At 37.3% G+C, this 25353-nt stretch overlaps 1 protein-coding gene across 1 annotated transcript; it reads left to right on the top strand.

The window, feature by feature from the left end:
- Positions 1-23016: 23016 nt before the first annotated feature.
- On the top strand, positions 23017-23574 carry LOC138875519 (uncharacterized). Its single transcript, XM_070154355.1, has one exon. It carries the CDS (start codon positions 23017-23019, stop codon positions 23572-23574), a length of 558 nt encoding a protein of 185 aa, XP_070010456.1.
- The last annotated feature ends 1779 nt before the right edge of the window (positions 23575-25353 follow it).

Genomic DNA, 25353 nt, shown 5'->3' with positions numbered 1-25353 from the left:
CTACAGATTGCAGTCAACAAAAACAACCAACTGTCTAGCTTAGGATATACATTGTCTACTTGTAGTCAACCAAAAACATCAAATAATTGTAGGTGAAGTAGATTTCAGTCAACAAAAACAACCAAATCTATTGGGGATGTGCAGAACTACTATTCTGGCTTAGGTTGTTTGATCCACCAATCCTTGTTTGAATTCTATGTTGCCCTCTAATCTCTTGAAGCCTTCTTGTTGTGATTGTTGGTTTCCCTTTCCATTTCAGTTCACTACTTGGTTTGAAACCAATGTCACCAGTTACATCAGCTGATTTTGTTATCATTGATGGTCCAGTGAACTCTATTCCGGTACTTGGCGTGACTACTATTATACTACTTGGCATGCCAGGCTACAAAGAAAGAATAACTAAATAAGTTATAACAAATATACAAAACATATTGAATACCACAAAGAATATACACTTACATTCAAAGTTTTGAAACCATTTTCAGCTTGAAACATACCCATTCCCATCACTCTTAGCCTTTAAAATTGTTTTGTATTTTCCACACCCTTTCCCCTTCCCCTATTTAGTGTAGCTGTCACACCTCCTTTTTACATCCGAGGGTATATGGGAATTCTTTCCTATTAAAGTGACATTAATCAAAATGGGATTAATTAATTTATCAGAGTTGCCACTTGGAATAGTTTGTTTGGTGTCCCAAGTCACCGGTTTATTTTAGAATCCCAAATCAAGGAAATTTCGACTTTGCTTTATAAGTCTGCAAACCAAAAATTCTAGATAAGGAATTCTGTTAACCCGGGAGAATGTGATAGGCATTCTCGATTTTTGTGGTTCTAGCACGGTCGCTTAAACTATTAATAATTGGCACATTATCTGATTTACTACACGTTTTAAAATTATTGTGCATTTTTAACTTTATAACCGCTTTTAATTATTTTATGGAATTATTCTGGAACAAGTTACGATTGACGTACACCTGTTTGTTTGATACACATTGTGAATCATGTCACGGGAACCATACCCACGATCTACAACATGTTTAATTTATTAAAGTTATCAGAAGTTGTGGCCGGGTCACATAAATGTACCCCCGGATTTGAAAATTAGCTATCAAAACTACGTTACGGGAACCGTACCCGTAGCTATGATGATTTTATTATAAATCGCACCTAAAGCAACTATGCGTTCAAAGTGTTTTCTACGCTAGTTTTGTATTTATGTGAGGGTCATAGATTATAGGATTCATTTGTGGATGGCACGCCTCAATTTATTTTTAAAAGATTTGTATCTCACTAAAGCAAACTAAGGATGCTCCTATTTTAATCTAATTTGAGATTAGGTATCGCAACTACGCCACGGAACAGTACCCATAGTTGTAATGATTTGATTGTGTGCCTAAAGCAAACTACCGTGTTCATAAGTTTAAAATTTTTCTAAAAAAAATTATGGATCCATGAATACTTAAGACATTTTCTAACAAATATGTTGAACATCCCAAATCTTAAAGATAGCAACATGGATTCATGAGTTACTAAAAGATAACAATACATTAGTTTGAGACTTTGACCTATATATGTCAGTTTTGGCAAGCCATTTCAACTTAAGGCAACCAAATTCTCATTGCAAAACAACTCGCTTCATACACTGCTGAAACCAAAGATGTCTTTCATTTAGCAATTAGTTTCTATTTTTATAACCGCTAAAATTTAGGACATCCAAAATTATTTAATCCGATTAAAATCCAGAAGGCAACTGGAATAAATCAGTTATTCTACACAAACAAACAAAGCATTTGGTATAAATATTCTACACAAATAAAGCATTTGGTATAAATATGCATTCAGGTACTTCACCACCACAAAACACAACTAGACAAAAGGGGCAATGTTTTTTTTAGTACAAATATTAAGACAAAAGCAGAATAGATTTAGGACCACGAATTTATCACTTTTATGTGTGTAAAACTTAGTAGACAGATGTTGAGTTCATCAACAAAACAACATCATACTCAAATATATTTGAATTATGCTACTGGAACCAAAGATAAACAAATAGAGGGATTCAAAGCTAAATCAACAATTGAGCCAACTGGTCTTACAGAACTGAGCAGAAGTAACAAAGCAATTTTCATTTCATGATCCGATGTAGAGCAATAGAGAAGATGAACATACCTAGAAGCAAAATTCAAGAGGTGAAACTTGACGAATCAGTACCCATAGATGAAAAAATGAAGCTCCACCCAACAAACAACAACGAGCTCGAAATCAAACAGTTCCAACAGCTCTCAGCTTCGAAGCAATCTTTACGGCTTCATCAAGCTCTTAAATTCCCACAAAAATGTGGAGAATAAAATAAAAATTCAAGGCTGAAAATCAGCTTCGTCACCTTCGAATTTTAGCGCTAGATTCTATAATTTTCACTTGTTACCAAAGGCTTCAACGTGTGTGTGTTGATGAAATCAGAGAAAAATGGGAGGGAAAGAGTGTGTTCTCTGTATGTGAATGAGCAATGAAGGAGAAGAAGGGAGGAACGACGCTTCTTTTAGAGAGGAGCCTCTGATATTTTCATCTCTTTAGGTGTAATATGTGAGGGATCATATCTGATTGTTCTCGAGAGGAGGGGGAGCGTCGTTGTTCCTTCAAAAATGGGGGAGGGTTTGGTTGTGAGTGGTTTTTTAGGTTAGAAAATGAGGAAGAACAGGAAGGATTCCCGTTTTTGTGTCATTCCAGAGTGAGAGCAGAGAGCAGTCCTCCATTTATTTTGGGTAAAGGCGCTGGGTCTAAAAGGGATAAGGGATCTGATTGTTTAGGTCTAGGAGCTAGGTTTTAATTAAAGAGAATGTGGTTTGGGTCAGTTCGGGTCGGCTCAGGCGGGTTTGGGGCTGTTTTGGGGGGAATTTGGGTCTTAATTAATTGGGTCATTGTAGTTATTGGCCCAATTTTAAAAGAAACAAGATCAAAAATATATTATTCTTTTTTTCCTTTCTTTTCTTTAATTAATTAAAATCCTAAATCAATCTATTTTTGTAGAAAAATAAAATTCTTTATCTATTTTTAACATTAAAACAACTAATTAACTAAAAACTAAAGAAAAATACTAATTTTAATGGCTAAAATCTAAATATGTAAAAATGATCATTTTTGTGATTTTTTGCTTAATAAAATTAATTCCTACATGCCAATTGAGCCTAAGATAACATGAAATTAAAACGTGATAATTTTTATGATTTTTCTAAGATTTTAAAATATTAAAATGCATGAAATGCAACTAAATAAAGAAAAACTTCTAGAAAATCAATTAAAATTATTTTTGGTCTATTTTTAGGAGTTGTTTTCATGTAGGGCAAAAATTAGGTGTTCCACAGCTGCCCCTCTTAGCTCGAAAACATGAAGAGTTTTCGGTTAAAGATAAAGTGAGCAATTAAGAGCAATTTTTGCCCGTTTGAAACTCCATGTGGAAGCATTTTGAAAAAGTTTGACTGAACCTTGCTTCAGAGGTTGCCTATATATCCTTGGGTATAAAGGAATCATGTCGGTGTAGTTCTGGAAGTTTTGGTAGCTGGGACTACCGGAAAACTGTGATTTCACAACTGTTGTTGTTGTTTCTGCTTGTTGAGATCCTTATTACACCTAAATAAAAGATGAAAAGCTAAACTAGCTAAGCCTATCAACTACGAGTTACAAGATTCCTATCTATAAACCTTCTAAAGCTTGATCTTGAGTCCTTGATGGTTCTTCCTGTAGGCTCAGATCTGAATCTTGATACTTGTTAGTTACAACCGCTGGTTCATTCTTCTTCAGCTTTTCGGATCAAGGCGGGACATGCAAAACTTGCGACTTCAATCATATCTTGGGCAGTCCGCATCTTTTCTCCGCTTTTATACTTCGAGTTCAAATTCTTTTCTTGTTCATCTTTTCTTTTATTTGGGTTGAGACTTCTTCTTTTGTTCATCTCAAACCTTGTGCCTCACGGTGAAAATCTGTTCAGGCACCAAAGCAAACAAACAAACAAAATTTTTCTGCCCCAATTTTCACTAGGAAAATTTCGTGAGTTATTGTAAAAAAAATCTAAAATATTTCTTTATTGAAAGCAATTAAAATCAGGATTCTGTATCCCTGAGAAAAAGAGATTAAGGAATAGAGACTCTATATCTAAAATGCAATAAAATGGGGATTGGAGGCCCTATGTTGGAAAAGAGACTAGGGCGTGGAGACCCTATGTCTAAAATAAATTCAACTAGGGAGTGGAGACCCTATGTTAGAAAAGTGACTAGGGAGTGGAGACCCTATGTCTAAAATAACTACAACTAGGGAGTGGAGACCCTGTGTTGGAAAAGTAGACTAGGGAGTGGAGACCCTATGTCTAAAATAAATTCAACTAGGTAGTGGAGACCCTATGTTGGAAAAGCAGACTAGGGAGTGGAGACTCTATGTCTATAGTAAATTCAACTAGGGAATAGAGACCCTATGTTGGAAAAGCAAACTAGGGACTGGAGACTCTATGTCTAAAATAACGTCAACTAGGGAATGGAGACCCTATATTGAAAAAGAGACTAGGGAATGGAGACCCTATGTCTAAAGTAAATTCAACTAGGGAGTGGAGACCTTATGTTGGAAAAGAAGACTAAGGAGTGGAGACCCTATGTCTAAAATAACTTCAACTAGGGAGTGGAGACCCTATGTTGGAAAAGCTGACTAGGGAGTAGAGACCCTATGTCTAAAATAACTTCAACTAGGGAGTGGAGACCCCATGTTGGAAAAGAGACTAGGGAATGAAGACCCTATGTCTAAAATAAATTCAACTAGGGAGTGGACACCATATGTTGGAAAAGCAGACTAGGGAGTGGAGACTCTATATCTAAAATAACTTCAACTAGGGAGTGGACCCTATGTTGGAAAAGCAGACTAGGGAGTGGAGACCCTATGTATAAAATAACTTCAACTAGGTAGTGGAGACCCAATGTTGGAAAAGAAACTAGGGAGTGGAGACCCTATGTCTAAAATAAATTCAACTAGGGAGTGGAGACCCTATGTTGGAAAAGCAGACTAGGGAGTGGAGACCCTATGTCTAAAGTAAATTCAACTAGGGAGTGGAGACCCTATGTTGGAAAAGCAGACTAGGGAGTGGAGACCATATGTCTAAAGTAAATTCAACTAGGGAGTGGAGACCCTATGTTGGAAAAACAGACTAGGGAGTGGAGACCATATGCCTAAAATAACTTCAACTAGGGAGTGGAGACCCTATGTTAGAAAAGCAGACTGGGAGTGGAGACCCTATGTCTAAAATAAACTTCAACTAGGGAGTGAAGACCCTATATTGGAAAAGAAACTAGGGAGTGGAGACCTTATGTCTAAAATAAATTCTACTAGGGAGTGGAGACACTATGTTGGAAAAACAGACTAGGGAGTGGAGACCCTATATCTAAAGTAAATTTAACTAGGGAATGGAGACCCTGTGTTGGAAAAGCAGACTAGGGAGTGGAGACCCTATGTCTAAAATAACTTCAACTAGGGAGTGGAGACCCTATGTTGGAAAAAACGTAACTAGAGATTGGGGACCCTAGGCTACCATGTTTTTTAATTTTCTTATCTCTTTTTTATTGAACAAATGAGTAAGAATGCAGGAAAGAATTTGTAAGAGACTTCCTTTTGGATTGATTATTGTTGCAAAACTGTTTCTAGCCCCTGCGCAGTTTCTTTTGGTTGTACCTGCTTCTTGCAAGGTTGCTTTGGATTGCACCTGTTTCATGTTTTCAAACAAATAACAATTGTTAGTTTGAAACAGTGGTTTGTTTGTGGCCTTGATTGTTTCAATCACTTGATCTCGGATCGACTTTTTTGATGAAGATCTCAATTGCAACTGCTCGTTTTCTGGGGACCGATTTCATTTCTGGCCCTGAGAACCTCTGTTTTTTTCCAGATTTTTCCATAACGGTTGGTCGGTGGAACTCAACCTTTTCGACTTTATTTTGCCTTCATAGGCTTTCACTTTTGACCTTTTGTTTTTAACCATTCGGAGCATTGGGAAACTTTTGGCTCCTCAAACTTGCTGCAACGGCTAGTCGCGTGGGACTTAACCTTTTCCAACTTTATTTCGCCTTTATAGGCCTTTCATTTCTGGTTTCTTTCTTCCAACTTCAATTTCAGAGCATTTTGGGTACCTTGACTTTTCAAACCTTTGCCAAGACGGTTAGCCACGTGGGACTTAACCTTTTTCAATTTTATTTTGCCTTTGTGGGTATTTGACTTTGATTTCCTTTCTTTTCAGGAGTTTTTGATTTCAAAGCATCGGCCATCATGGCCAGTCGAAGTTGACTCGATGCACATGTCGAGGCTAGGTATCTTCTTGAATATTGGCTCATATCAAACAAAAGCCTAGTAAATCAATCTTGCCATTCTTTCTTTGCCTCAGTTTTTGAACAGAGTTAGACCGAAAGGGATTCAAAGAAAAACAAACAATGGAAAAGACAATGAATTTAAAACAAGAAGTGTCCTTTTCGGGGGAAAGGAAAGAAGGACTTATCTGGAGTACATGCGGGCTTCAATGAACATGACATGCCTTTTGGACTGGATGCCTTATCTGTGTAAACCGTCCGACTCTCAGAAACTCATCACGACCTTTGCCTCAAAATTGAGAAACGTTGCCAGGACTCTGTCAATGTCGATGGCTGTAAGGATTCTCTTTTCGATCAGGGACACCTTTTACGGGTTTTCACGAGCTGACCTCTCTCATTTCTCTTCTCACCATCGCCTTATAGTGCTCTTTGTGAGTTTTCACTATCAGGACTCTCTCTTTTCAATTTCTCTGCTTACTGTCGCCTCACGATGCCCGTATGGGTTTTCACCAATAAGACTCTCTCATTTTATTTCTCTCATTTTATTGTATCAGATCCAAGTAACTCTATCCTCCCATTTTGAACTTTTTTTCCGGTTGATCAGAAGGACTTGAACAGGGTTTTGGTTTAAAAAGGATTTGGATTGAGTTACAACTTTATAACCTTTCGGGCGAAACCATTGCTGAACCATTATAACATCTGCCCCAGTTTCACTTTTTGAGGGACTTTGGATTTTTATTTTGGTGTGACTGAACCCCAGAGAGGTTGCCTACGTATCCTTTCGGAATCAAGTCGAACGTAGTTCAAGAAACTTTATTTTTTGATTTTATTTTTTTCTGTTTTGTTATGTTTTCTCTTTCTTTTTCCTTTCTTTTTTTCTCTCTTTTTCATTCGTTTTTTTTTCTTTTCTTCCTTTCTTTTTTTTGTATCTTTCTTTTTCTTCTCCTTTTTTTTTCACTTTTCATCTCTCTTTTTTTTGATTTTTTTTAATAACACTTTCATGTTCCAAATAGGGTAATCAAAGAAAAGTAACCAGAGAATATTTATGTTATATAGAGGATCCAACGTAGTACCTTTCGGCTGCATTTTCATTAACAGTTGTCTCAGGGACATTTCTTTTGATGTATCCCAGGTACAACACTCTCTTTGGTAGTACCCTTGTTACCATGTATGGATCTTTCCAATCTGGAGCCAATTTTCCTTTAACTGTTCCAACTCTTTGTTTTATTTCCTAAAACTTATCATTGCGATCTAATTCTTGATTCATTACTTCGAGATTTGATAGCTTTTCAGGATCTGGGAATGAAATCCGCAAGCATGTCATGTTATTAAAATCTGCATTTAATAGAACTGAAACGAAAAATAAAAAAATGTGACAAGACTAAGAAAAGAGATATTCATGGACAATGAAATATTAAATTCATATGATTTTTTGATTTTTTTATTTTTTATTTTTGAAGACAGAAGGGTTTACATCGGAAAGTAAGACAATAAAGTAAAACATCCGGATCACACCCTGAGATAATCCAAACGCAGAAAGGATAGTAAGACTGGCTACCAAGACTCCCGTCTGATGGGGAACTTTCAGGCTTGGCGACCGTTTTTCGGCTTTTCTTTTGTTTCGGCAATGGAATTCAGTGCCGAATCAAATTCCTCAGCTTCACAAATCATTCCGACTATTGGCCCGATGTTGTGGGCAGGCAACATATTGTTCATCACATCAGGAGCTTCTTCATCCCGAAAAATGATTCTTTCAGCTTCAATCAAACCTTCAACTGCCGTTTTGAGGGTCCAACAATCCTCTGTACTGTGTCCTACTACTCCAGAGTGGTATTCACATATAGCATCAGCTCGGTGTGAGGGGGACTAGGGGTTCGGCCGGTTCGAGGCCACTGGCTGCAATAGATCTAGCTTGATTAGCTTTTGAAACAAGCTTGAATACGATTCACCAATAGGGGTGAACTGATTCTTCTTGAAAGTCTCTCTTGTGCAAGGATTGTACTGGGGAACATTTGGTTGGGGATTATATGGAGCTTGGTAAGGATGGGCATTTATAGGAGGTGGAGCTCGGTTCAGTGTATGATGTTGTGGTCGCGTGTAAGGTTGTGCGTTCATCACCGCATAAGGAGGTGGTTCCACGACATAAGCATCATCTTGAAAGGGACAATAGTGTGGAGGGAACATAGAATACACATATGATTAGGTGAGTGACCTACGGGCCCCCTCGAGCATGAAGCTATCATGGCTCCATCTTCACTCTCATTGTTGTTCATCAAACCCTCCGAGCCATTCTGAACAGCTTGTGATGTGGCTTTAAAATCAGCATGACTCAAGATTCGACCTGTTTTTAAACCGTTTTCAACTATTTCCCCAGTTTTGATAGCCTCAGCAAATGGCTTACCCATAGCGGACATCATGTTTTGGAAGTAGTCCGCCTCTTGGGCCTGTAGAAACACCGTGACCATTTCAATTCATCCATTGGAGGCTTTACCCTGGCAGCTTGCTCACGCCATTTGATAGCATATTCGCGGAAGCTTTTCGCGATTTTCTTTTTCAAATTGGACAAAGAGTTTCTGTCGGGAGCGATGTCCGCATTATACTGGAACTGGTGAACAAAATCTCGGGCCATATCATCCCATACATGCCAATGGGTAATTTCTTGATCCGTATACCACTCAGAAGCGATTCCGGTGAGGCTTTCCTCAAAATAGGCCATTAGCAACTCCTCTTTTCCACCAGCACCTCTCAACTGGTTACAGTATCGTTACAGATGAGCGACTGGGTCTCCGTGCCCGTTGTACTTTTCAAATTTTGGCATCTTGAAGCCAGCTGGCAAGTGGACATGGGGAAACATACAGAGGTCAGAGTATGAGACACTCTTCTGACCACTCAGACCTTGCATGTTTTTCAGGCTTTGTTCCAGGCTCTTCATCTTCCGAGCCATTTACTCTTGCTCGGGATTTTTAACAACCTTTTCTTGCTCCCCCGAGAGATCATATTGCGGAGGTTGAATAAAAGAGTACGGGGGCACATATGTTATTTCTAATTGAAGCTATGGATGCTGAAAGATGAACATTGGAGGCTCAACATACGGTCGTGGTAAAGTTGGTTGCGTTCTGGTGCAGACTGGTGCTGTAGAGAACAATATTAGAGGTGCCCAGGAAACTGGAGCCTGGGGGCGAACCACAGAAGGCATGCTAGGATCATTGAATGGCATTGAAGGGTGCCCGCATGGGATGAGCGGGTTAGGCACAGGGGCGTTGGTAACCTCACTTGACCTGGGGACCAATTCAAGGAACCCAGGGATTGCACTTAGCGGTTCCCTACCATTAGACCAGGCGCCCACATTCCAATATGCGGAGACGCAACATCTTATTCTCTTCAGCAGCTGCTGATTCTAGCTGCAGAATAGCCGATGCCGGGCTATCCTCAGGACGGATGATTGGTAGATTACTTGCGGAGGCCATCTGTGCCTTTGGATCTTGTGAAGGAGGGGAGGCTAGACTAATAACAAAACCAATCACCAAAACCTGGCTTGTTTGCACACCCAACAACCTTGTTAGTTTTGAGATGCTTAATAAATAGGAAATCGCACATTTGGATGCAATGCACCTAAACAGTTAAACGTTTCTACCATGTGTTTGAGCGGTTGCATGTTTTGTTCCGACCTTAACTAACATTTTTCTCTATGTAGCCCTTTTCTTTTATTTCTGCCTCTCTTAATCACTCTTGATTTTTTTTTCATTCCGTTTTTGTCGCTCTTTTTTTTGGCACTCTCTTTCATTCTTTTTTTTTTGTTTTTGTCACTCTTTTATTTTTTGTCACTCTCTTTTTCACTCAATTTTTCTTTCTCTTTTTTTTCAGTTTATTTTTCACTCAGTTAATTTTATGGCTATGATCGAATCCGATGGGGATTGGCTACATATCATGACCCCGCACGAATCAGATCTTGCGTAGTTCGGGAAGATCGAGAATGGAGTAAATAAACTCTTTTTTTTACTTTTTATAAAACTCAGACCATGAAAGCTTTAAGTCAAAGAAAAAACATATTTTTGAATTTTTGTTTTTTTTCTGGAATTTTCGAAAGAAATATTTTAAAAGAAGAAAGGAAATATATATATATATATTTCTTTTTTGGATTTTTGATTTTGATTTTATTTTTATTCTTTGAAAGAAAGACTTCTAAAAATTCCTTTTCTTTTGATTTGAACTTTGGGAATTTCAAAAGTAAAAGGAAGATACTTTTGTTTGAATTTTTATTTGTTTACTCTTTTTCTAAAGAATAAAGAAAAAATATTTTTTTGGATTATGTTCCCTCTTAATTTTTGAAAGATGGACTTTTAGAAAAATATTTTGGATTGCTGAGTTTTTTTTTTCTATTTTACAAAAGTACTTCTAAAGTACAAAGAAAATATTTTTGGACTTCAATTTTTTTTAATTTTTTTTTGAAAGAAAGACTTTTAAACAAGGAAAAGAATTTTTTTTATTCCTTTTTCATTTCTGATTTTTTTGAATTTTTGGGAAAAGACTTCTTTAAAAGGTGGGGAAAAAAACAAATGCACGCGGGCAGATTTCAAATTATGGGCAGTTTCAGATTCAAGATGTCATTTTAAACCTATAGACATGGCTTCTAAATGACTACACAATTCAAGAAAAGCCTCATGGCAATACTGCTATTCAGATTATCGAGATTACAGATTATAAGTTATTAAGACTTACAGACATGATCTCTAAGTGATTTATGCAATGGGGCAGTGCAAGCCATTAGTAAGACTCAGAATTATTCGTGTTTGATCCCATTGGCATGATTTCTAAGCGAGTAACAGTATTTATAACCAGGTTCTTTAATAATTGGCAGATTTGTCACTTATTTCTATAGGCATGCTATCTAAGTGAGCAGTGTAATAAGACAGCAGAAACAGTTGATCAATTAAAGCCCTATAGACATGGTATCTAGCAGAATTAATATAATCCTATAGGCATGTTATCTAGTAAAATACTGCAGTTGCGCAAATTAAATTATTGACACTTGTTTCCTATAAGCACTGTCTAATAACACATAGCAGTAGACATGGGAAACAAGTAAAGTACTTAAATTCATGCTTTGATAGTAAACAAGTTGAGTGAGTGTGTGATTCCTGTAAGCACGTGATTTTTGCCCTATATGAGAATTACTCCTAAAAATTCAAAAATAAAATGATTTTCCTTGGTGTGCAATTTTGTGATATTTTGAATAATTATTTGTATTTGTCTGTGCATGTTTATTTGTTAAATCAATAAAAATACAAAAATATATCGCATTTTTGCATGTAGGATTTAATTCTACAATTGTTAGTAATTAAGTTTGTTTTACAAAAAAAATGAAAATTACAAAAATAGGCATCTTTTGCATTTTTAGCATTTAATGTCCAAATATACAATCTTATGCTTAATTATTACTTAATTATGCGTTAATTGTTATTAGGAATTAATTTGCGCTTTTATAACTTACTTTAGTTCTTAATAATAATTTAAGGATTTTTAGAATTTAGTTTTAAAAAAATAAAAGAAGAAAAGAGAGCAAAAATACAAAGAAAAATCGGATTGGGCCACTTCTTCAAATTTTAACCCCAGGCCCAAACAATTGTCCAAACCTTCCACACAACCCGGTCCATTTCAAACCGGGTCGACCCAATCCATAACCCAACACCCACTATCTTGCATTTCAAAAACAAAACAAAACAAAACAAAAAAAGAAAACCCTAAAAAACCCTAAAACTCATCCCCCCCCCCTTCTCTTTCTCTCTTCTCCTTCACCATCTTCAAGCTCCACCATCACCTCCCATGGAAGCTGCCCTTCCCCCTCATCCTCACAACCACCCCCTCACCACGTCAGTATACACACACACACACAGTGGAGATGGACACACGCAGCAGTCATTCATGGCTGCTGCTTCTTCATCTTCGTCCCAAACGACCTCTGCGTTTTCTTCTTCGTTCAAGCATCCATGGCCGCTGCTTCATCTCCTCGTCGTCAACCTCCCATTCCCGTCGACTACAGTCGACAACCAGTAACGACCCAAGCAGCCATGGAAGCTCCAGCTGCTTCTACCTTCTGCCAGCAGCCCGCGTTCGATACGTCCAAACGACCCTCGTCGCAGCAGCTGCCCCTACGTCGACCTTCTCCAAACGACCAGCTGACCTCCAACTGCATCGCGCAAGATGCCAGGTTACAACTTCTTCATCGACCCCGACCAAACGACCCTACTGTGCCATCGCTAATGTCATTACTGTTGCTTCGTCTGCGTTTTCTTCACCATAGTTGTTGCTGCTGCTTCGGTTAAAGTTTGGTGCAGCTTCAGTCGCAGCTAAGTGCTGATGCTACTCACCATAGCTGCTGCTTCCCATCGCACGCACACGGAGGAAGAACAAAGCAGTCCGGTTAAAATCCGGCGAAGTTCTGTCAAGGTTTCGATTGGTTTGTTTGAGTCCATTGTTGTTCGTCGTTTGTTAAGGTCCAGTTGAAGTTCGTCAAGTATAAAAGAGAAGGTGGGTTTTCTTTGAATTTGGGATCCGTTGGGAGGTTGGGAGTCTTGATTCGAGTTTTCCGTTTCCGTTCGAGTTCATCGTCGTTACGATCCGGTTAGTTGGTTTAAGTTTTGTTTTTGTCCATATTTTTGTTTGATATTTTTTCGGATCTAAAATCATTAAATGTTTGATTCTTGTTCTTGATTTTTATTTAGTTGTTTTATTTTTCTTATTTATTTTTAGGTAGAAATTGTTAGTAATTATAATGTTTTTAGTTTTAAGTTGAAGTTCAATGAATTTTGTCTTTAGTTTGTTTTATTAATTTAAAAGGATTTAATGTTAATATAAAAGAATGTTAGTTTAAATCGTTTGAATCCGTTGTTTGTTGTAGATTAAATTCGTGTTCATTTTTGTTTAAAGTTCGTTTTAACTCAGTAATTTAATGTGAAGTTATGTTTTGGTTTTTAATTTTTTTTTTGAATCATGTATCTTTGTTATAATTTTGTTGGATTTAATTTAAAAAGATTAATTGATTATTTGAAGATTAGTGATTTGAATATGTTTATTTGTTTTGTTTAAGTTTAATTCGAAGTTTGAATAAAGCTTGTTTGTTATTGTTGTTGAATCTTTTCATTTATGTCCATACTTTGTTTGATTATTCTTGAATCCGAAATTAGTATAAGTTTGATTTTCTTGTTTATTGTTTATCATTTATGATTATTTCTTCAGTTTGCTTCATGATTTTGTTTAGTTTTAATATAGGAATTGTTGGTTGTAAAGTTGTTAGATTTTAAGTTCAAATGATTATTGAATTTAGAAATCTGAATATATTTGTTTGTTGTTGTTGTTGTTGAATCTGAAAGTAGGTTTGTTTGTTGTTAAAGATGTTGTTCAATCAAGATAATTTTAGTTGTTTCTTTGTTGTTCATCATTTAGTTTGAATTTTGTTGTTGAACATTGTTAGAAATTGATCATATTGGCTATATTTTGGTTAAGATTGATTAGGTGAATTGGTTATAGCTGATGGGGGTAGTTTGGTAATTTGCAGTACGTTCAGGGGTAAAATGGTAATTGCAACAAGGTCGGAGGGGTAGTTTAGGAATTGTACATTTTGTAATTCTTTATGTTAAGCATGGGGGACAAAATGTAATGGGGTGTGGGTGATATAATTGTTTAATATAATGGGGGACAAGACATAATGTAGTGGAGGGGAATATTGTATTTGTTTATGTTAGGCATGGGGGACAAGATGTAATGGAGTGGGGTTGATATATTTGTTTAATGTAGTGGGGGATGAGTGGGAAGATAATGGGTTTGGTAGGAGAAAGTGTGGTTTTATTAATGGATTAAAGGGTTTGGGATGGGAAATAAATAAGAGACTGGAATCAGATTTAAAGAGGAGAAGACAGAAGAAAATTTTAAGAGAGAGGAAATTCCGAAAAATACTAAGACTTTAGAAAATAAAAAGAAAAACATTCTGGAAATTCAAAAGAAGAATAGTACACACCTGATATACAATCCAAATATTCTGATATACGGATTCAGAAATTAAGGGTTAAACACTAACTAGTCTTTCAAAATTTGAAAATATTCCCTTTGCTTCTGTCCGTTGATTGTTGTTGGTGTTTCTGGATTTTTGTCTTGATTTTAAAATCTGCCACTAAGTTTCTCGTTGCTGGTTGTTACTGGTTGTTGGGGTTACTGTTGTTGTATGCTACTGAGTTTTTGCTGATCTCACGTTTCTTTTGCTTCCAATATCAGGTACACAACTGACACGCTGATTATTGTAAACTGAAACAGGAAGCATGAATACGAAAAATGAAGAATTGAAGTTCTAAATTTATTTTAAATTATATTCTGAATTTTATTTGTATATATAAATTATTTAGCTTACAAAAATCAGAATCATGTAGCTATTTAATATATATATATATAGTGGAACATCTATATATATATATATATATATATATATATATATATATATATATAGTGGAACATCTGACGATAGCTTAACGGATGAACTATCTATATATATTGCCTAAAAATAAATAAATGGTGTAGTAACTCCGTCTAAGTTAAAAATCAAACGAATAGACCATTTCGGAACTTGTAAGAATATTGTTTAGTTAAATAATATTGGTTAATTCCAGCATGTAATTGATTTAGGATTAAAATTAGATTGCTAAGTTTTTTTTTAATTTGACAAACTGAGAACATGCCTAGTATAATGTAACTAGTTAGTAATACGTGAATAAGACGACCCACGTTTAGTTTTATGCCATACACGTTGGGCTTGGGCCCGCATTGGCAACGGACCGCCCTGCTTACATCATTTTCAGAATTTATGAATCATATCCGAAACTCAACTATAACAACTCAAGCATGTAAATAAATTAAGACCTTTTCTCTTTCATTTTGTAGAGACAATTTTAATAGAAAAATGTAGGCATTTTAGGATTATCCTGTTAAAATAAATAGATGAGCCTCGCCCAATAAAATGCACAAATTGTGGGTCCCTCGATAAATGTTTAATTAAAATTACTTAGACTTCGGGATGAGCCGTTTAGCAAAATTCCACGGCCTTATCCAGAAATAATAATGCGATAATTGCTTCAGGTGCGCATTTTAATAATCTTACCTTCTTAAATTCGGGTGCGCATTTATGTGACCCAAATCCAAATCTCAACGGAGTCGGAATGTATTAACAACCACGGGCGCATTGATTGTGACGTGGTTCGAAATGCATTTTCACGACGTTGTAATTCCATAAAAAATAAATAATAATAAAAGCGGTTTAAATCTAATAAAAGCACACAAGTTATAACATGTATTTAAAATCAGATATTTAGCCATTATAACAATTTAAGCGACCGTGCTAGAACCACGGGATCCGGGGGTGCCTAACACCTTCCCTCGGGTCAACAGAATTCCTTACTTAGAATTTCTGGTTCGCAGACTTCATTTGGAAAGTCGAACATTTTCCTCGAATTGGGATTCAAGATAAACCGGTGACTTGGGACACCAAAAGCCAAACCTTTCCCAAGTGGCGACTCTGAATTAAATAAATAATCTCATTTCGAATATTGTCACTTAAATTGGAAAAAACTCCCTCACGCATTCAACCCTTCGGGGCGGGCACGCAAAAAGGAGGTGTGACAGCTCTGGCGACTCCGCTGGGGAACGAACCCAGAACCACTGGTTCAGGGTTCAAGAATCGAGCTTAGAATAATTGTTATATTTGGCTTTATTATCTGATCTTTATTACATGTTTTGGCATAACGTGCTAAATGTTGTCTTTTACTATTTTGATATTATCAGAACTGTATATAAACTGTGCCGGAACCCTTCTCTTCTTACCTCCGGGGAGAAGCTCGCTGGTCGAGACTCCCCAATCTGTTAGTGTCAATACCTGAAATAAGAAAGAGGCCGGACAAGTTACAAAGCTGGACGATCTCGCGGGTCCCCGGTACGTAGCCCCCTCCTCGACTCGAGTTGTCCGCTCGGGAACACAGTCTAGAACATATACCCAGGTTATAAACCTAGTATAACGAAACCTCATGTCGGATCCCTAGTAGGAACGCTTATTTGCATCATGTTGCATTTGACGTAGGGGACTCAACACAGGGGTTGGGTCCGTCTAGGACAGGCAACCTGAAATGAAAAGACCATCCTGCTGTATCCCGTTTGTTGGCGCATTTATTTGCTTCAGATCTGTGAGCTGACCGGTTTCTAAAAAAAAATTCAAAAAAAGGGAAAGAGAAAAATAGCAGCGTAGGGAGATAATTACTTATTTTGGCAAAGGAAATACCTGCAATACTGAACTTTCTTAACAGAAATCCTAATTTATGTTGGTGTAGTAGCTATAGATAGGAGAGAGAAGGAATAGTAATTTCGTCATCATTTTCCGGTCATAAATCCGGAATCCGGTGGTGGAACTTACCTAACTTGGTGTCAAAAGATACATAATTTCCTTACGAATATTTTCCAATTGGTTTCAACTTCAGATCTATAGTCAATTTTTGTAGATCTTAATTTCATTTTCACGCGTTACTGTAGCAGTCAGTTTTCTTCATTCAATTCTAGCAAGATTGGTTTGATTTGTAAGATTCAATTTGGATTCATATCCATACGCAGTAAGTAAAGTGAAGTTAGTTCAAATTACAGTAGCATCGTTTACTTGCAAAGCTCCTGTGTCATGTAAGTATAGTGCTAAAGAATTACAACTGTAATGGACACACTGGCAGGTGGCCAGCCACATTTAGAGGTTGCGCTGCCTAAACAATCTTCTCCAAACTTGGCACAAGCATCAAGGAACACAAATAACAACAAACAGTCGATGGATTACTCCAAATTTCTGAAACCTTGCACTTTAAATGCTGCAATGCAAGAGCAACAGGAAGTTGAGCCAATTTCTATTCGTCCACCTACAATACTGAATAGAGAACATGTTATTCAATTCACAGAAGCAGAAGTAGAAAGGATGGATATCATCGAAGGATTACAATATGCAATAGTTGGTAAATGTTCTTATGGAAGCCCAGAAATTCTACAACTGCATAAGTTAATACCAATTCAATGCGGTATTAAAGGTGAATGTAACATTGGTTTTCTAAGGGATAGACATATTTTAATTAGAATGACGTTAAGGCAGGACTATCTTCATTTCTCATCAAAAACTCATTACATAAAGGACAGGGATGGCTATCAATATCAGCTTAGGCCGTTGATTTATGACTCAAAGTTTAGAGCAGATGAAGAAACACCCAAGGCAATGGCTTGGATTTCATTCCCAGGTCTATTGCCAACCTTTTTTGTAAAGGAATGCCTATTCTCTTTAGCTTCAGCAGTAGGTAAACCTATGCATCTAGACATGGCAACAATTAACAAAACTAGACCTAGTTGTGCTAGGGTGAAGGTACTAGTTGACTTACTTGCAGATCTGCCTAAAAAGGTGAGGATGGACATAGTAAACGAAGCTAACGGAACAACAAGAACTGAATGGGTGAGAATTCAATATGACATGCTGCCTAAATATTGCAGACATTGTAAACTTCAAGGGCATGATCAATTTGAATCCTGGAGGATAAACCTGAACTATATGTGGAGAAGGAGAATGACAACCATGCAGATAAAGCTAAGAAACAGGACATAGGGAACTCACAACCTATAATGATGTTATCTAGTGGAAATGTCGTGGGTAATGTGAATGTTACAACAAAAGAGCAATGGAAGGAAGTGAAGGACAACAGAGTTAGAAATGTAGTAAATCAAAATAGTCTCACTAATAATGAAATGGAGATGGCACCAGCTAAGCAGTTTGAAAATAAAAGAACAAGGAGGGTACAAGCACTGTAGAGAGACAAGTAGAAGCACAAAGCAACAATGATAAGGATTTGGTGGCAGTAGACAATGAAGATAATGATCATGTTCAAGTAGCTAACAAGTTTGCAATATTACAAGGGATGGATGAAGAGGAAGAACCTGTTAATCAATTGGCAATGGTGGCAGCTAATGTAGCAACAAACATTTCAGCACTTCATAACCAAGCATCTACAAAGCAAAAACAAAAAAATATGGTCAATAATTGGGGAAAGTTAATTCCAGCAGCACAAGCTTTTCATCTTAACTCATCGGGGATTATTTCGAATAATGGTCTAGTCAATGGAAAGGAGGCATCAAAATCAAAAAACGATACCGCACCGTGGGTAGAAAGAACCTTCAAGGATAAAACAGGAGAAGGAATTATGAAGATCAATAAACCATGCGAGGAAATCCCATCACAAGATACATTAGTGAACAAGGTACTTAATAAAAATCCAAATTCTCAAGCAGAAGGGTCAAAATCGTCTACATTTAAAGAAAGAGTGCAAGAATGTGGAGGCAAGCTATGGGAGGCACAAAGGGAATACGATTCAGAGGAGAACGAAATACCAATAGGAGCACAAGCTGATGATGAACCCAATGAGAATGACAAAGAAGAAGATAAGCAAAGTGTAAATGGAGAGATTCATGCCAATGACAACAATACAACTGGTATTCATTTAATAAAGGAAGGATCAAAAAATGTTGAGCACATCAATAATTTTCAGACAGCAGAAGTCACAGAAATTAGCAACTATGAAGGAAGAGGCCCAGAGGTAAATGATCCTGGAGGAACAGAAGAAGATCAACTTCAGAAAGTACAAGAAGATCCACAAGGACACATCACAACAGAGAAGGAGAAACAACCAAAATAAAAAGCAGAAATAGTAAATATTATTGTTACATTGGAGAAAAATCAGGTGCATCTGTTAAAAAGAGGAGAAGAGAAAGCCTTGGTCCCTAAAAAGAATGCATTTGGAGCTACATCAGCAGGGAAGGAAGACAATGAAAAGGGAGAAGAACCTGGTAAACCAGGATACGACATGGATCAAGAATCAACTACCCAACACCTTATGAATGCTTCAAGGAAAGGTGACTTATCACCTACGCAAGTGGAAAAGGCAAAATCAGCAGCAAAAGGTAAGAAGAAGCAACAAAAAGATAATTTTGCAGCACCAAAAGCTGGGGTGCACATAAGGAGAACGCTAACTAAATCCAACAATCAGTGATGAATGCTCTAATCTGGAATATAAGGTTGGTAAACACACAACAGGCCTTTGAAAGGTTGACAAAAATGCATAGGCAAAATCACTATGATTTTGTAGGATTAATGGAGCCAAAGCAACAAGCAAAAAAACTGGAAAGGTACAGAAACAAGATAGGACTTGCACAGGCAATTTCAAATGTCTCAAACAAGATCTGGGTTTTTATAGATGAGGTATTTGAGGTAACTGTTATGTACAATATGGTGCAACAATTAACACTAAGATTGTTTCATTCTGAAACGCATGTGGAGTTTGTCCTAACATTGATATACGCAAAATGTGATGCAATTGAGAGGATAGAATTATGGGATTCATTATATGCAATGGCAAGGGATATGGATGCATCATGGCTTGTAGGAGGTGATTTCAATGTAATATGGGACGAAGAAGAGAAGTTTGGTGGGTTACCTGTGTCATTGAATGAAATTGATGATTTTTGACACTGCATCAACACTTGCAATCTATTCGACCTTGGATTTAAAGGCAGCATATTTACATGGTGGAATGGGAGAGCAGAAGAAGACTGTATATTCAAAAGACTAGACAGATGTTTGGCAAATGGTGAGTTCCAACAAACATTTCCAGGAATAGAGGTGCAACATTTGTCAAAGACTGGCTCTGATCATAGTCCAATGTATCTGAAGTGTGATTTTGAGACTCCACCTATAAAAAAACCTTTTAAGTTCTTGAATTTTTGGGTGGAACATGCGACTTTTAAAGATGTGGTGAAAGAGAATTAGTCTGCTGATTTCAGTGCAAACCCTTTTATTCTTTTTAATCACAAGTTAAAAAAATTAAGAAGGCCTTATCATTGTGGAGTAAGGCTACATTTGGAGATATTTTCCAAAAGATAGCAAGTATGGAAGAAGTAGTGATGGTGCATGAAGCAAAATTTGAAGCCAATCCTACAGGGATGAACAGGGAAAGACTACAAAAGGTTCAGGCAGAATTGATCAAATGTCTGGCACTAGAGGAGAAATATTGGCAACAAAAGGCAGGCATGACTTGGTTCAAGGAAGGGGATAGGAACACAAAGTTCTTCCACGCACAAGTGAGAGGTAGGAGGAAGAGACTTAAACTTAACAGAATTCAAAATAGTGGAGGAACCTGGATTGAAGAAGACAAGAAATTGCAGAAGAGGCTATCAAATTCTTCGAGGAACAGTTCACAGAAGCAGCTACTCCTGCATCATTTGATATCGTAGAGCATGTTCCTAATATAATTAACACTGAGCAGAATGCAGAATTGATTAAACAACCAACAAAAGAGGAGGTTAAAGTGGCAGTACTTGGACTTAATGGTGATAGTGCTGGGGGGCCAGATGGTATGACAGAAAAATTTTATCATTCTTGTTGGGACTTAATAGGGGATGACCTGTACGATATGGTGAGAGCTTTTTTCAATGGTCATGAGCTACCCAAGTGTGTTACACACACAAACCTAGTTCTTCTTCCAAAGAAAAAAGAAGTTACCACCTTTTCTGATTTAAGACCAATAAGCCTCAGTAATTTTTCTAATAAGGTTATATCAAGGGTGGTACATGAAAGGCTAGTGAAATTTCTCCCAAGTCTGATATCGGAGGAACAGGCAGGTTTTGTTAAGGGAAGGAATATAGTAGAAAACATCCTTCTAACTCAGGAGATAGTGACAGACATTAGACTTAGAACTAAGGCTGGACCTAATGTCATCCTGAAACTAGATATGACCAAAGCTTATGATAGAATATCTTGGCTATTTCTAACCAAGGTACTGAGAAAAATGGGATTCACAGAAAGATTGATAGGGATTGTCTTTGGATTAGTTTCAAACAATTGGTATTCTATTCTAATAAATGGTCAAGCTCATGGGTTCTTTAAGTCCTCAAGGGGAATAAAACAAGGTGATCCTGTATCTCCAACTTTGTTTATATTGGAAGCAGAAGCATTATCTAGGGGTCTCAATGCACTACATACTAACCTGTATTTTAGTGGATTTGGGATGCCAAAGTGGAGTCCAAAGATCAATCATTTAGCGTATGCAGATGACATGATTATTTTCTCATCCTCAAATGAAACATCTCTGATGTTGATTATGCAAGTGCTGAAGGCATATGAAAATGCATCTGGGCAGCTTGTTAACAAGACCAAATCAGTTGTGTACCTGCATCATTTAACAGACATGGAAGTGGTCAGCAAGGTGGAAAGGATCACAGGCATTCATAGGAATGATTCCCCAATCATATATTTAGGTTGTCCGATATTTTATGCAAGGAGAAAGTTGGAATTCTATCAGCCCCTAATTACTAAGGTAATGGACAAACTGCAATCATGGCAGGGCAAGTTATTATCAGTAGAGGGCAGGGCAGTTCTTATATCCCATGTATTGCAAAGTATGCCGATGCATCTACTGTCAGCTGTAAACCCCCAAAAGTATGTGATAAATAGGTTGCACAAATTGTTTGCTCAGTTTTTCTGGAGCAACACTGTAGGAGGAACTAGTAGGCATTGGGCTTCATGGAATACCTTATGCATGCCAGTTGAGGAAGGAGGAATAGGTTTCAGGTCACTGCATGATGTAACAAAGGCATTATTCAGCAAGTTGTGGTGGAATTTCAGAACAAAACCAAGCCTATGGAGCTCTTTCGTATGTCAGAAATACTGTAAAAAAATAAATCCTGTAATTGTTCCGTGGAAAAGGGGGTCTCACATCTGGAGAAAAATGTTGGAATGTAGAGATCTGATTGAACATCAAATCCTTTGGCAAACAAAAATGGGATCCTCATTATTTTGGTATGAAAACTAGACAGGTCTTGCGGCACTATATTTTTTAGTTCCTCAGGACTTTGGAATTGATGAAAATGTACATAATGTACATGATGTTACCTTAGATGGTGAGTGGGATGTGGACAGGCTATTTGAAATGCTTCCTGAAGAGTTAGCAGTACACATTCTGGAGAAAATCAAACCACCTTCAACAATGCGGGTTCTTGATAGGCCCTTTTGGATACTGGAAACAAGAGGATATTTCAGTGTTAAGTCAGCATGGGAGTATACGAGAAGAAGAGACGAACCAAGAAAAGCTTATAGAATGATTTGGGTAAAGGGACTGCCTTTTAAAATAGCATTTTTCATGTGGAAAGTGTGGAAAGCAAAGCTACCTTTAGATGATTTCTTGAAAAGGATAGGTTACTGCATGCCATCAAAATGTTGGTGTTGTGTACAGCCTGACGAGGAATCTCTTCAGCACTTGTTTTTTAGATCAGAAACTGCAAAGACAACTTGGAAGTATTTTCTATCAAGGGCAGGAATAGATGTGGAGGGACTTACATTGCACCAAGCAATCACAAAATGTTGGACTGCAAATGTGTGCTTAAGATTAAAACCAGTAATGCAAGCACTCCCCTCATGCGTCGTCTGGGAACTTTGGAAAAGAAGAAATAGTATGAAGTATGGGGAGGCGGTGACAACTAGCAGGGTGATTTATCAAGTTTCATCAAATATACAGGCTTTGGTGAAAGTGAGAAAGCCTGGGATGGACATGGTACCTCACAAATGGCAAGATTATTAGCTATGATGGAAAACTTCACTCCTAAACTTAAGGTTACAAAAGTCATGTGGGAATTTCCAAGTGCAGGATGGCTAAAAGTTAATACGGATGGTGCATCGAGAGGAAATCCAGGCAGGAGCTCAATAGGTTTTTGTATAAGAAATGAAAAGGGTGACATAGTTAAGTCAGTAGGGAAAGAGATTGAGGAGACAACAAACATAGTAGCTGAAGCGAAGGCCATGGTAGAAGCACTAAGGTTCTGCAGATCGCATCAATACTCACATGTATGGCTTCAAACTGACTCAGTGTTATTAAAAAAGATTATGGATGGGATCTGGAAACCACCATGGATCATCTCTGAGCAGGTAGAGGAAATGATGCAACTAATGAATGGGAGCAATTACAAAGTTACTCATATTCATAGGGAGGGCAACAAGCTGGCAGATCACTTGGCTAATTATGCTTTAGATTATGGAGAAATAGAATGCCAACAATTCTGCCATCTAGATGCACAAGGAAGGAGGTTGGTTAATGAAGATAAGCTGCAATGTCCAAATCTAAGGGTGAAGGTGAACAGGATATAGGAAGCAAAGAAAAAAGGAAGTGCAGGAGGCATAACTTATTCGACCACTATATTCAAATCCTAAGGGATGAGGATATAAGGGTTGGTATTTCTAACTTTCTTTTCTCTAATGCAGGTGCAACTACGATGCTTATGGCAATCCATGCTGCAACTTTCGAGATAAATGATGCAAAAGAAAAAAAATCAATAATCGAGCACAACAACAAAGAATAATGGCATTGGCAACCCAACCAGCATGGATGAAAGCGTGCTTTCAGTTCATTGGATATACAACCAGCATGGTGCAAAAGTGTTTTATATCACACGCATGGTTCAGTTACAAAAAGGATCTGGGAATATAAAATTGATTACTCTTCAGGACGAGCACAACAAGAAGCAAATGGCATTGAAAACACAACTAGCATGTGCAGCAAATATGTTTTCGAGAAAAGCAAGCAACAAAGACACATGCTTCAACACACTTTTCGAATTAAGAAGGCCTGGCAGACAAAACATGCTGGTGAGCAAAGGAATAAAATAAAATGGAAAAGTGGAATGCACATGGAAAGTTATCTAGGATACATAAAAGCATGCAATACTCTAGGATGAAGGTAATATGGGATTTATTTCTTTATGATACAACTGTAGGTGGGGCTCACGAGCTCCCCACCACAAAGCTATGTTCATCAGCTCAATCGATAAGGCAAAATGAATGCAGCAACGGGAAAAGAGGCCATGCGCGATAGTTTGCTGATTCATATAAGTTGCTGATTTTGTGATTTTGGGGAGTGGAATTTACAGCACGAAAAAAAAGCAACAACAATGGGATTTGATCGACACTAACATCAGACGTTAATGCACGCGTAAAGGATATTAAAATCAGCAGCTGGAAAATAATAAGGGACAACGAGCACGGCAGCATATTAAAATCAGCAGCGTGAATGCACGCGTAACTGTGCATTGGGGTTTTCGGAGTCTTAATTGAATGTGCACGCATGGGTTAAAGTGGAACCATTGGCAGACAACAAATGCTTTTGAGCAAATGGATCACATGGAAAAGGATGTAGGTGGAGCTCAACTGCTCCCCACCACAAAGCTGCCTTCAATACTCGGCTTCATCGATAACAAGGAAGAAGCAGAACTCATCTGCATCACGAGCAGATGTCGTGCAAAACTTAAGTGCACTGGTACGTCAACAGCATGCGAACGGATGCTAAAGGTACCTAGAGGAGAATCTACAATGGAGGATGGAGGGAACCCGATATGGAAACAAAGTTAAGCATGCGTTAAACAAGGATCAAAGCATTGTGAATTTCACATGCACATTCTTGGATGTAGAATTGTATTTCAAAGTTTAATTGCATTAAGGTGATATCAATGTTGAGTGTAACACTCAATTTTGATAATAGGATTCTTTATCATGACATTGTATTTCGTATTCTATATGGTTATTAATAAAACTAGCCCTAGGCGTTTGCCTAGTGGACCAAAAAAAAATTACTTATTTTGAAAAAGATAAAACCAATGTCCAAGTAGTGTCAAAACCTCACCGGAAATTTCTATAAAAAAAAACAAAATGAAAACAAAATTTGTCTTTTAGTTTGATTTATATATAAAAAAAAACATATAAAAAAATTCCTTTTAATCACTTTCAAAATCCAAAAACGGGTATTTATTTAAAAGTAAAAAAAGGGAAAAAAATTCAAAACTCAAAAAATATATATATATTGTTCCATTTGTAGTATCTCTTTAAAAGATTTTCGAAATTTCAAAAAAAAAAGGTGAAAAGAAGTTTAAAATT

This window comes from Nicotiana sylvestris, chromosome 8 (assembly GCF_000393655.2).
Source record: "Nicotiana sylvestris chromosome 8, ASM39365v2, whole genome shotgun sequence".
NCBI lineage: Eukaryota > Viridiplantae > Streptophyta > Magnoliopsida > Solanales > Solanaceae > Nicotiana > Nicotiana sylvestris.
The sequence above is the reverse complement of the archived record's forward strand: the minus strand, read 5'-3'. Positions and strand labels throughout refer to the sequence as shown.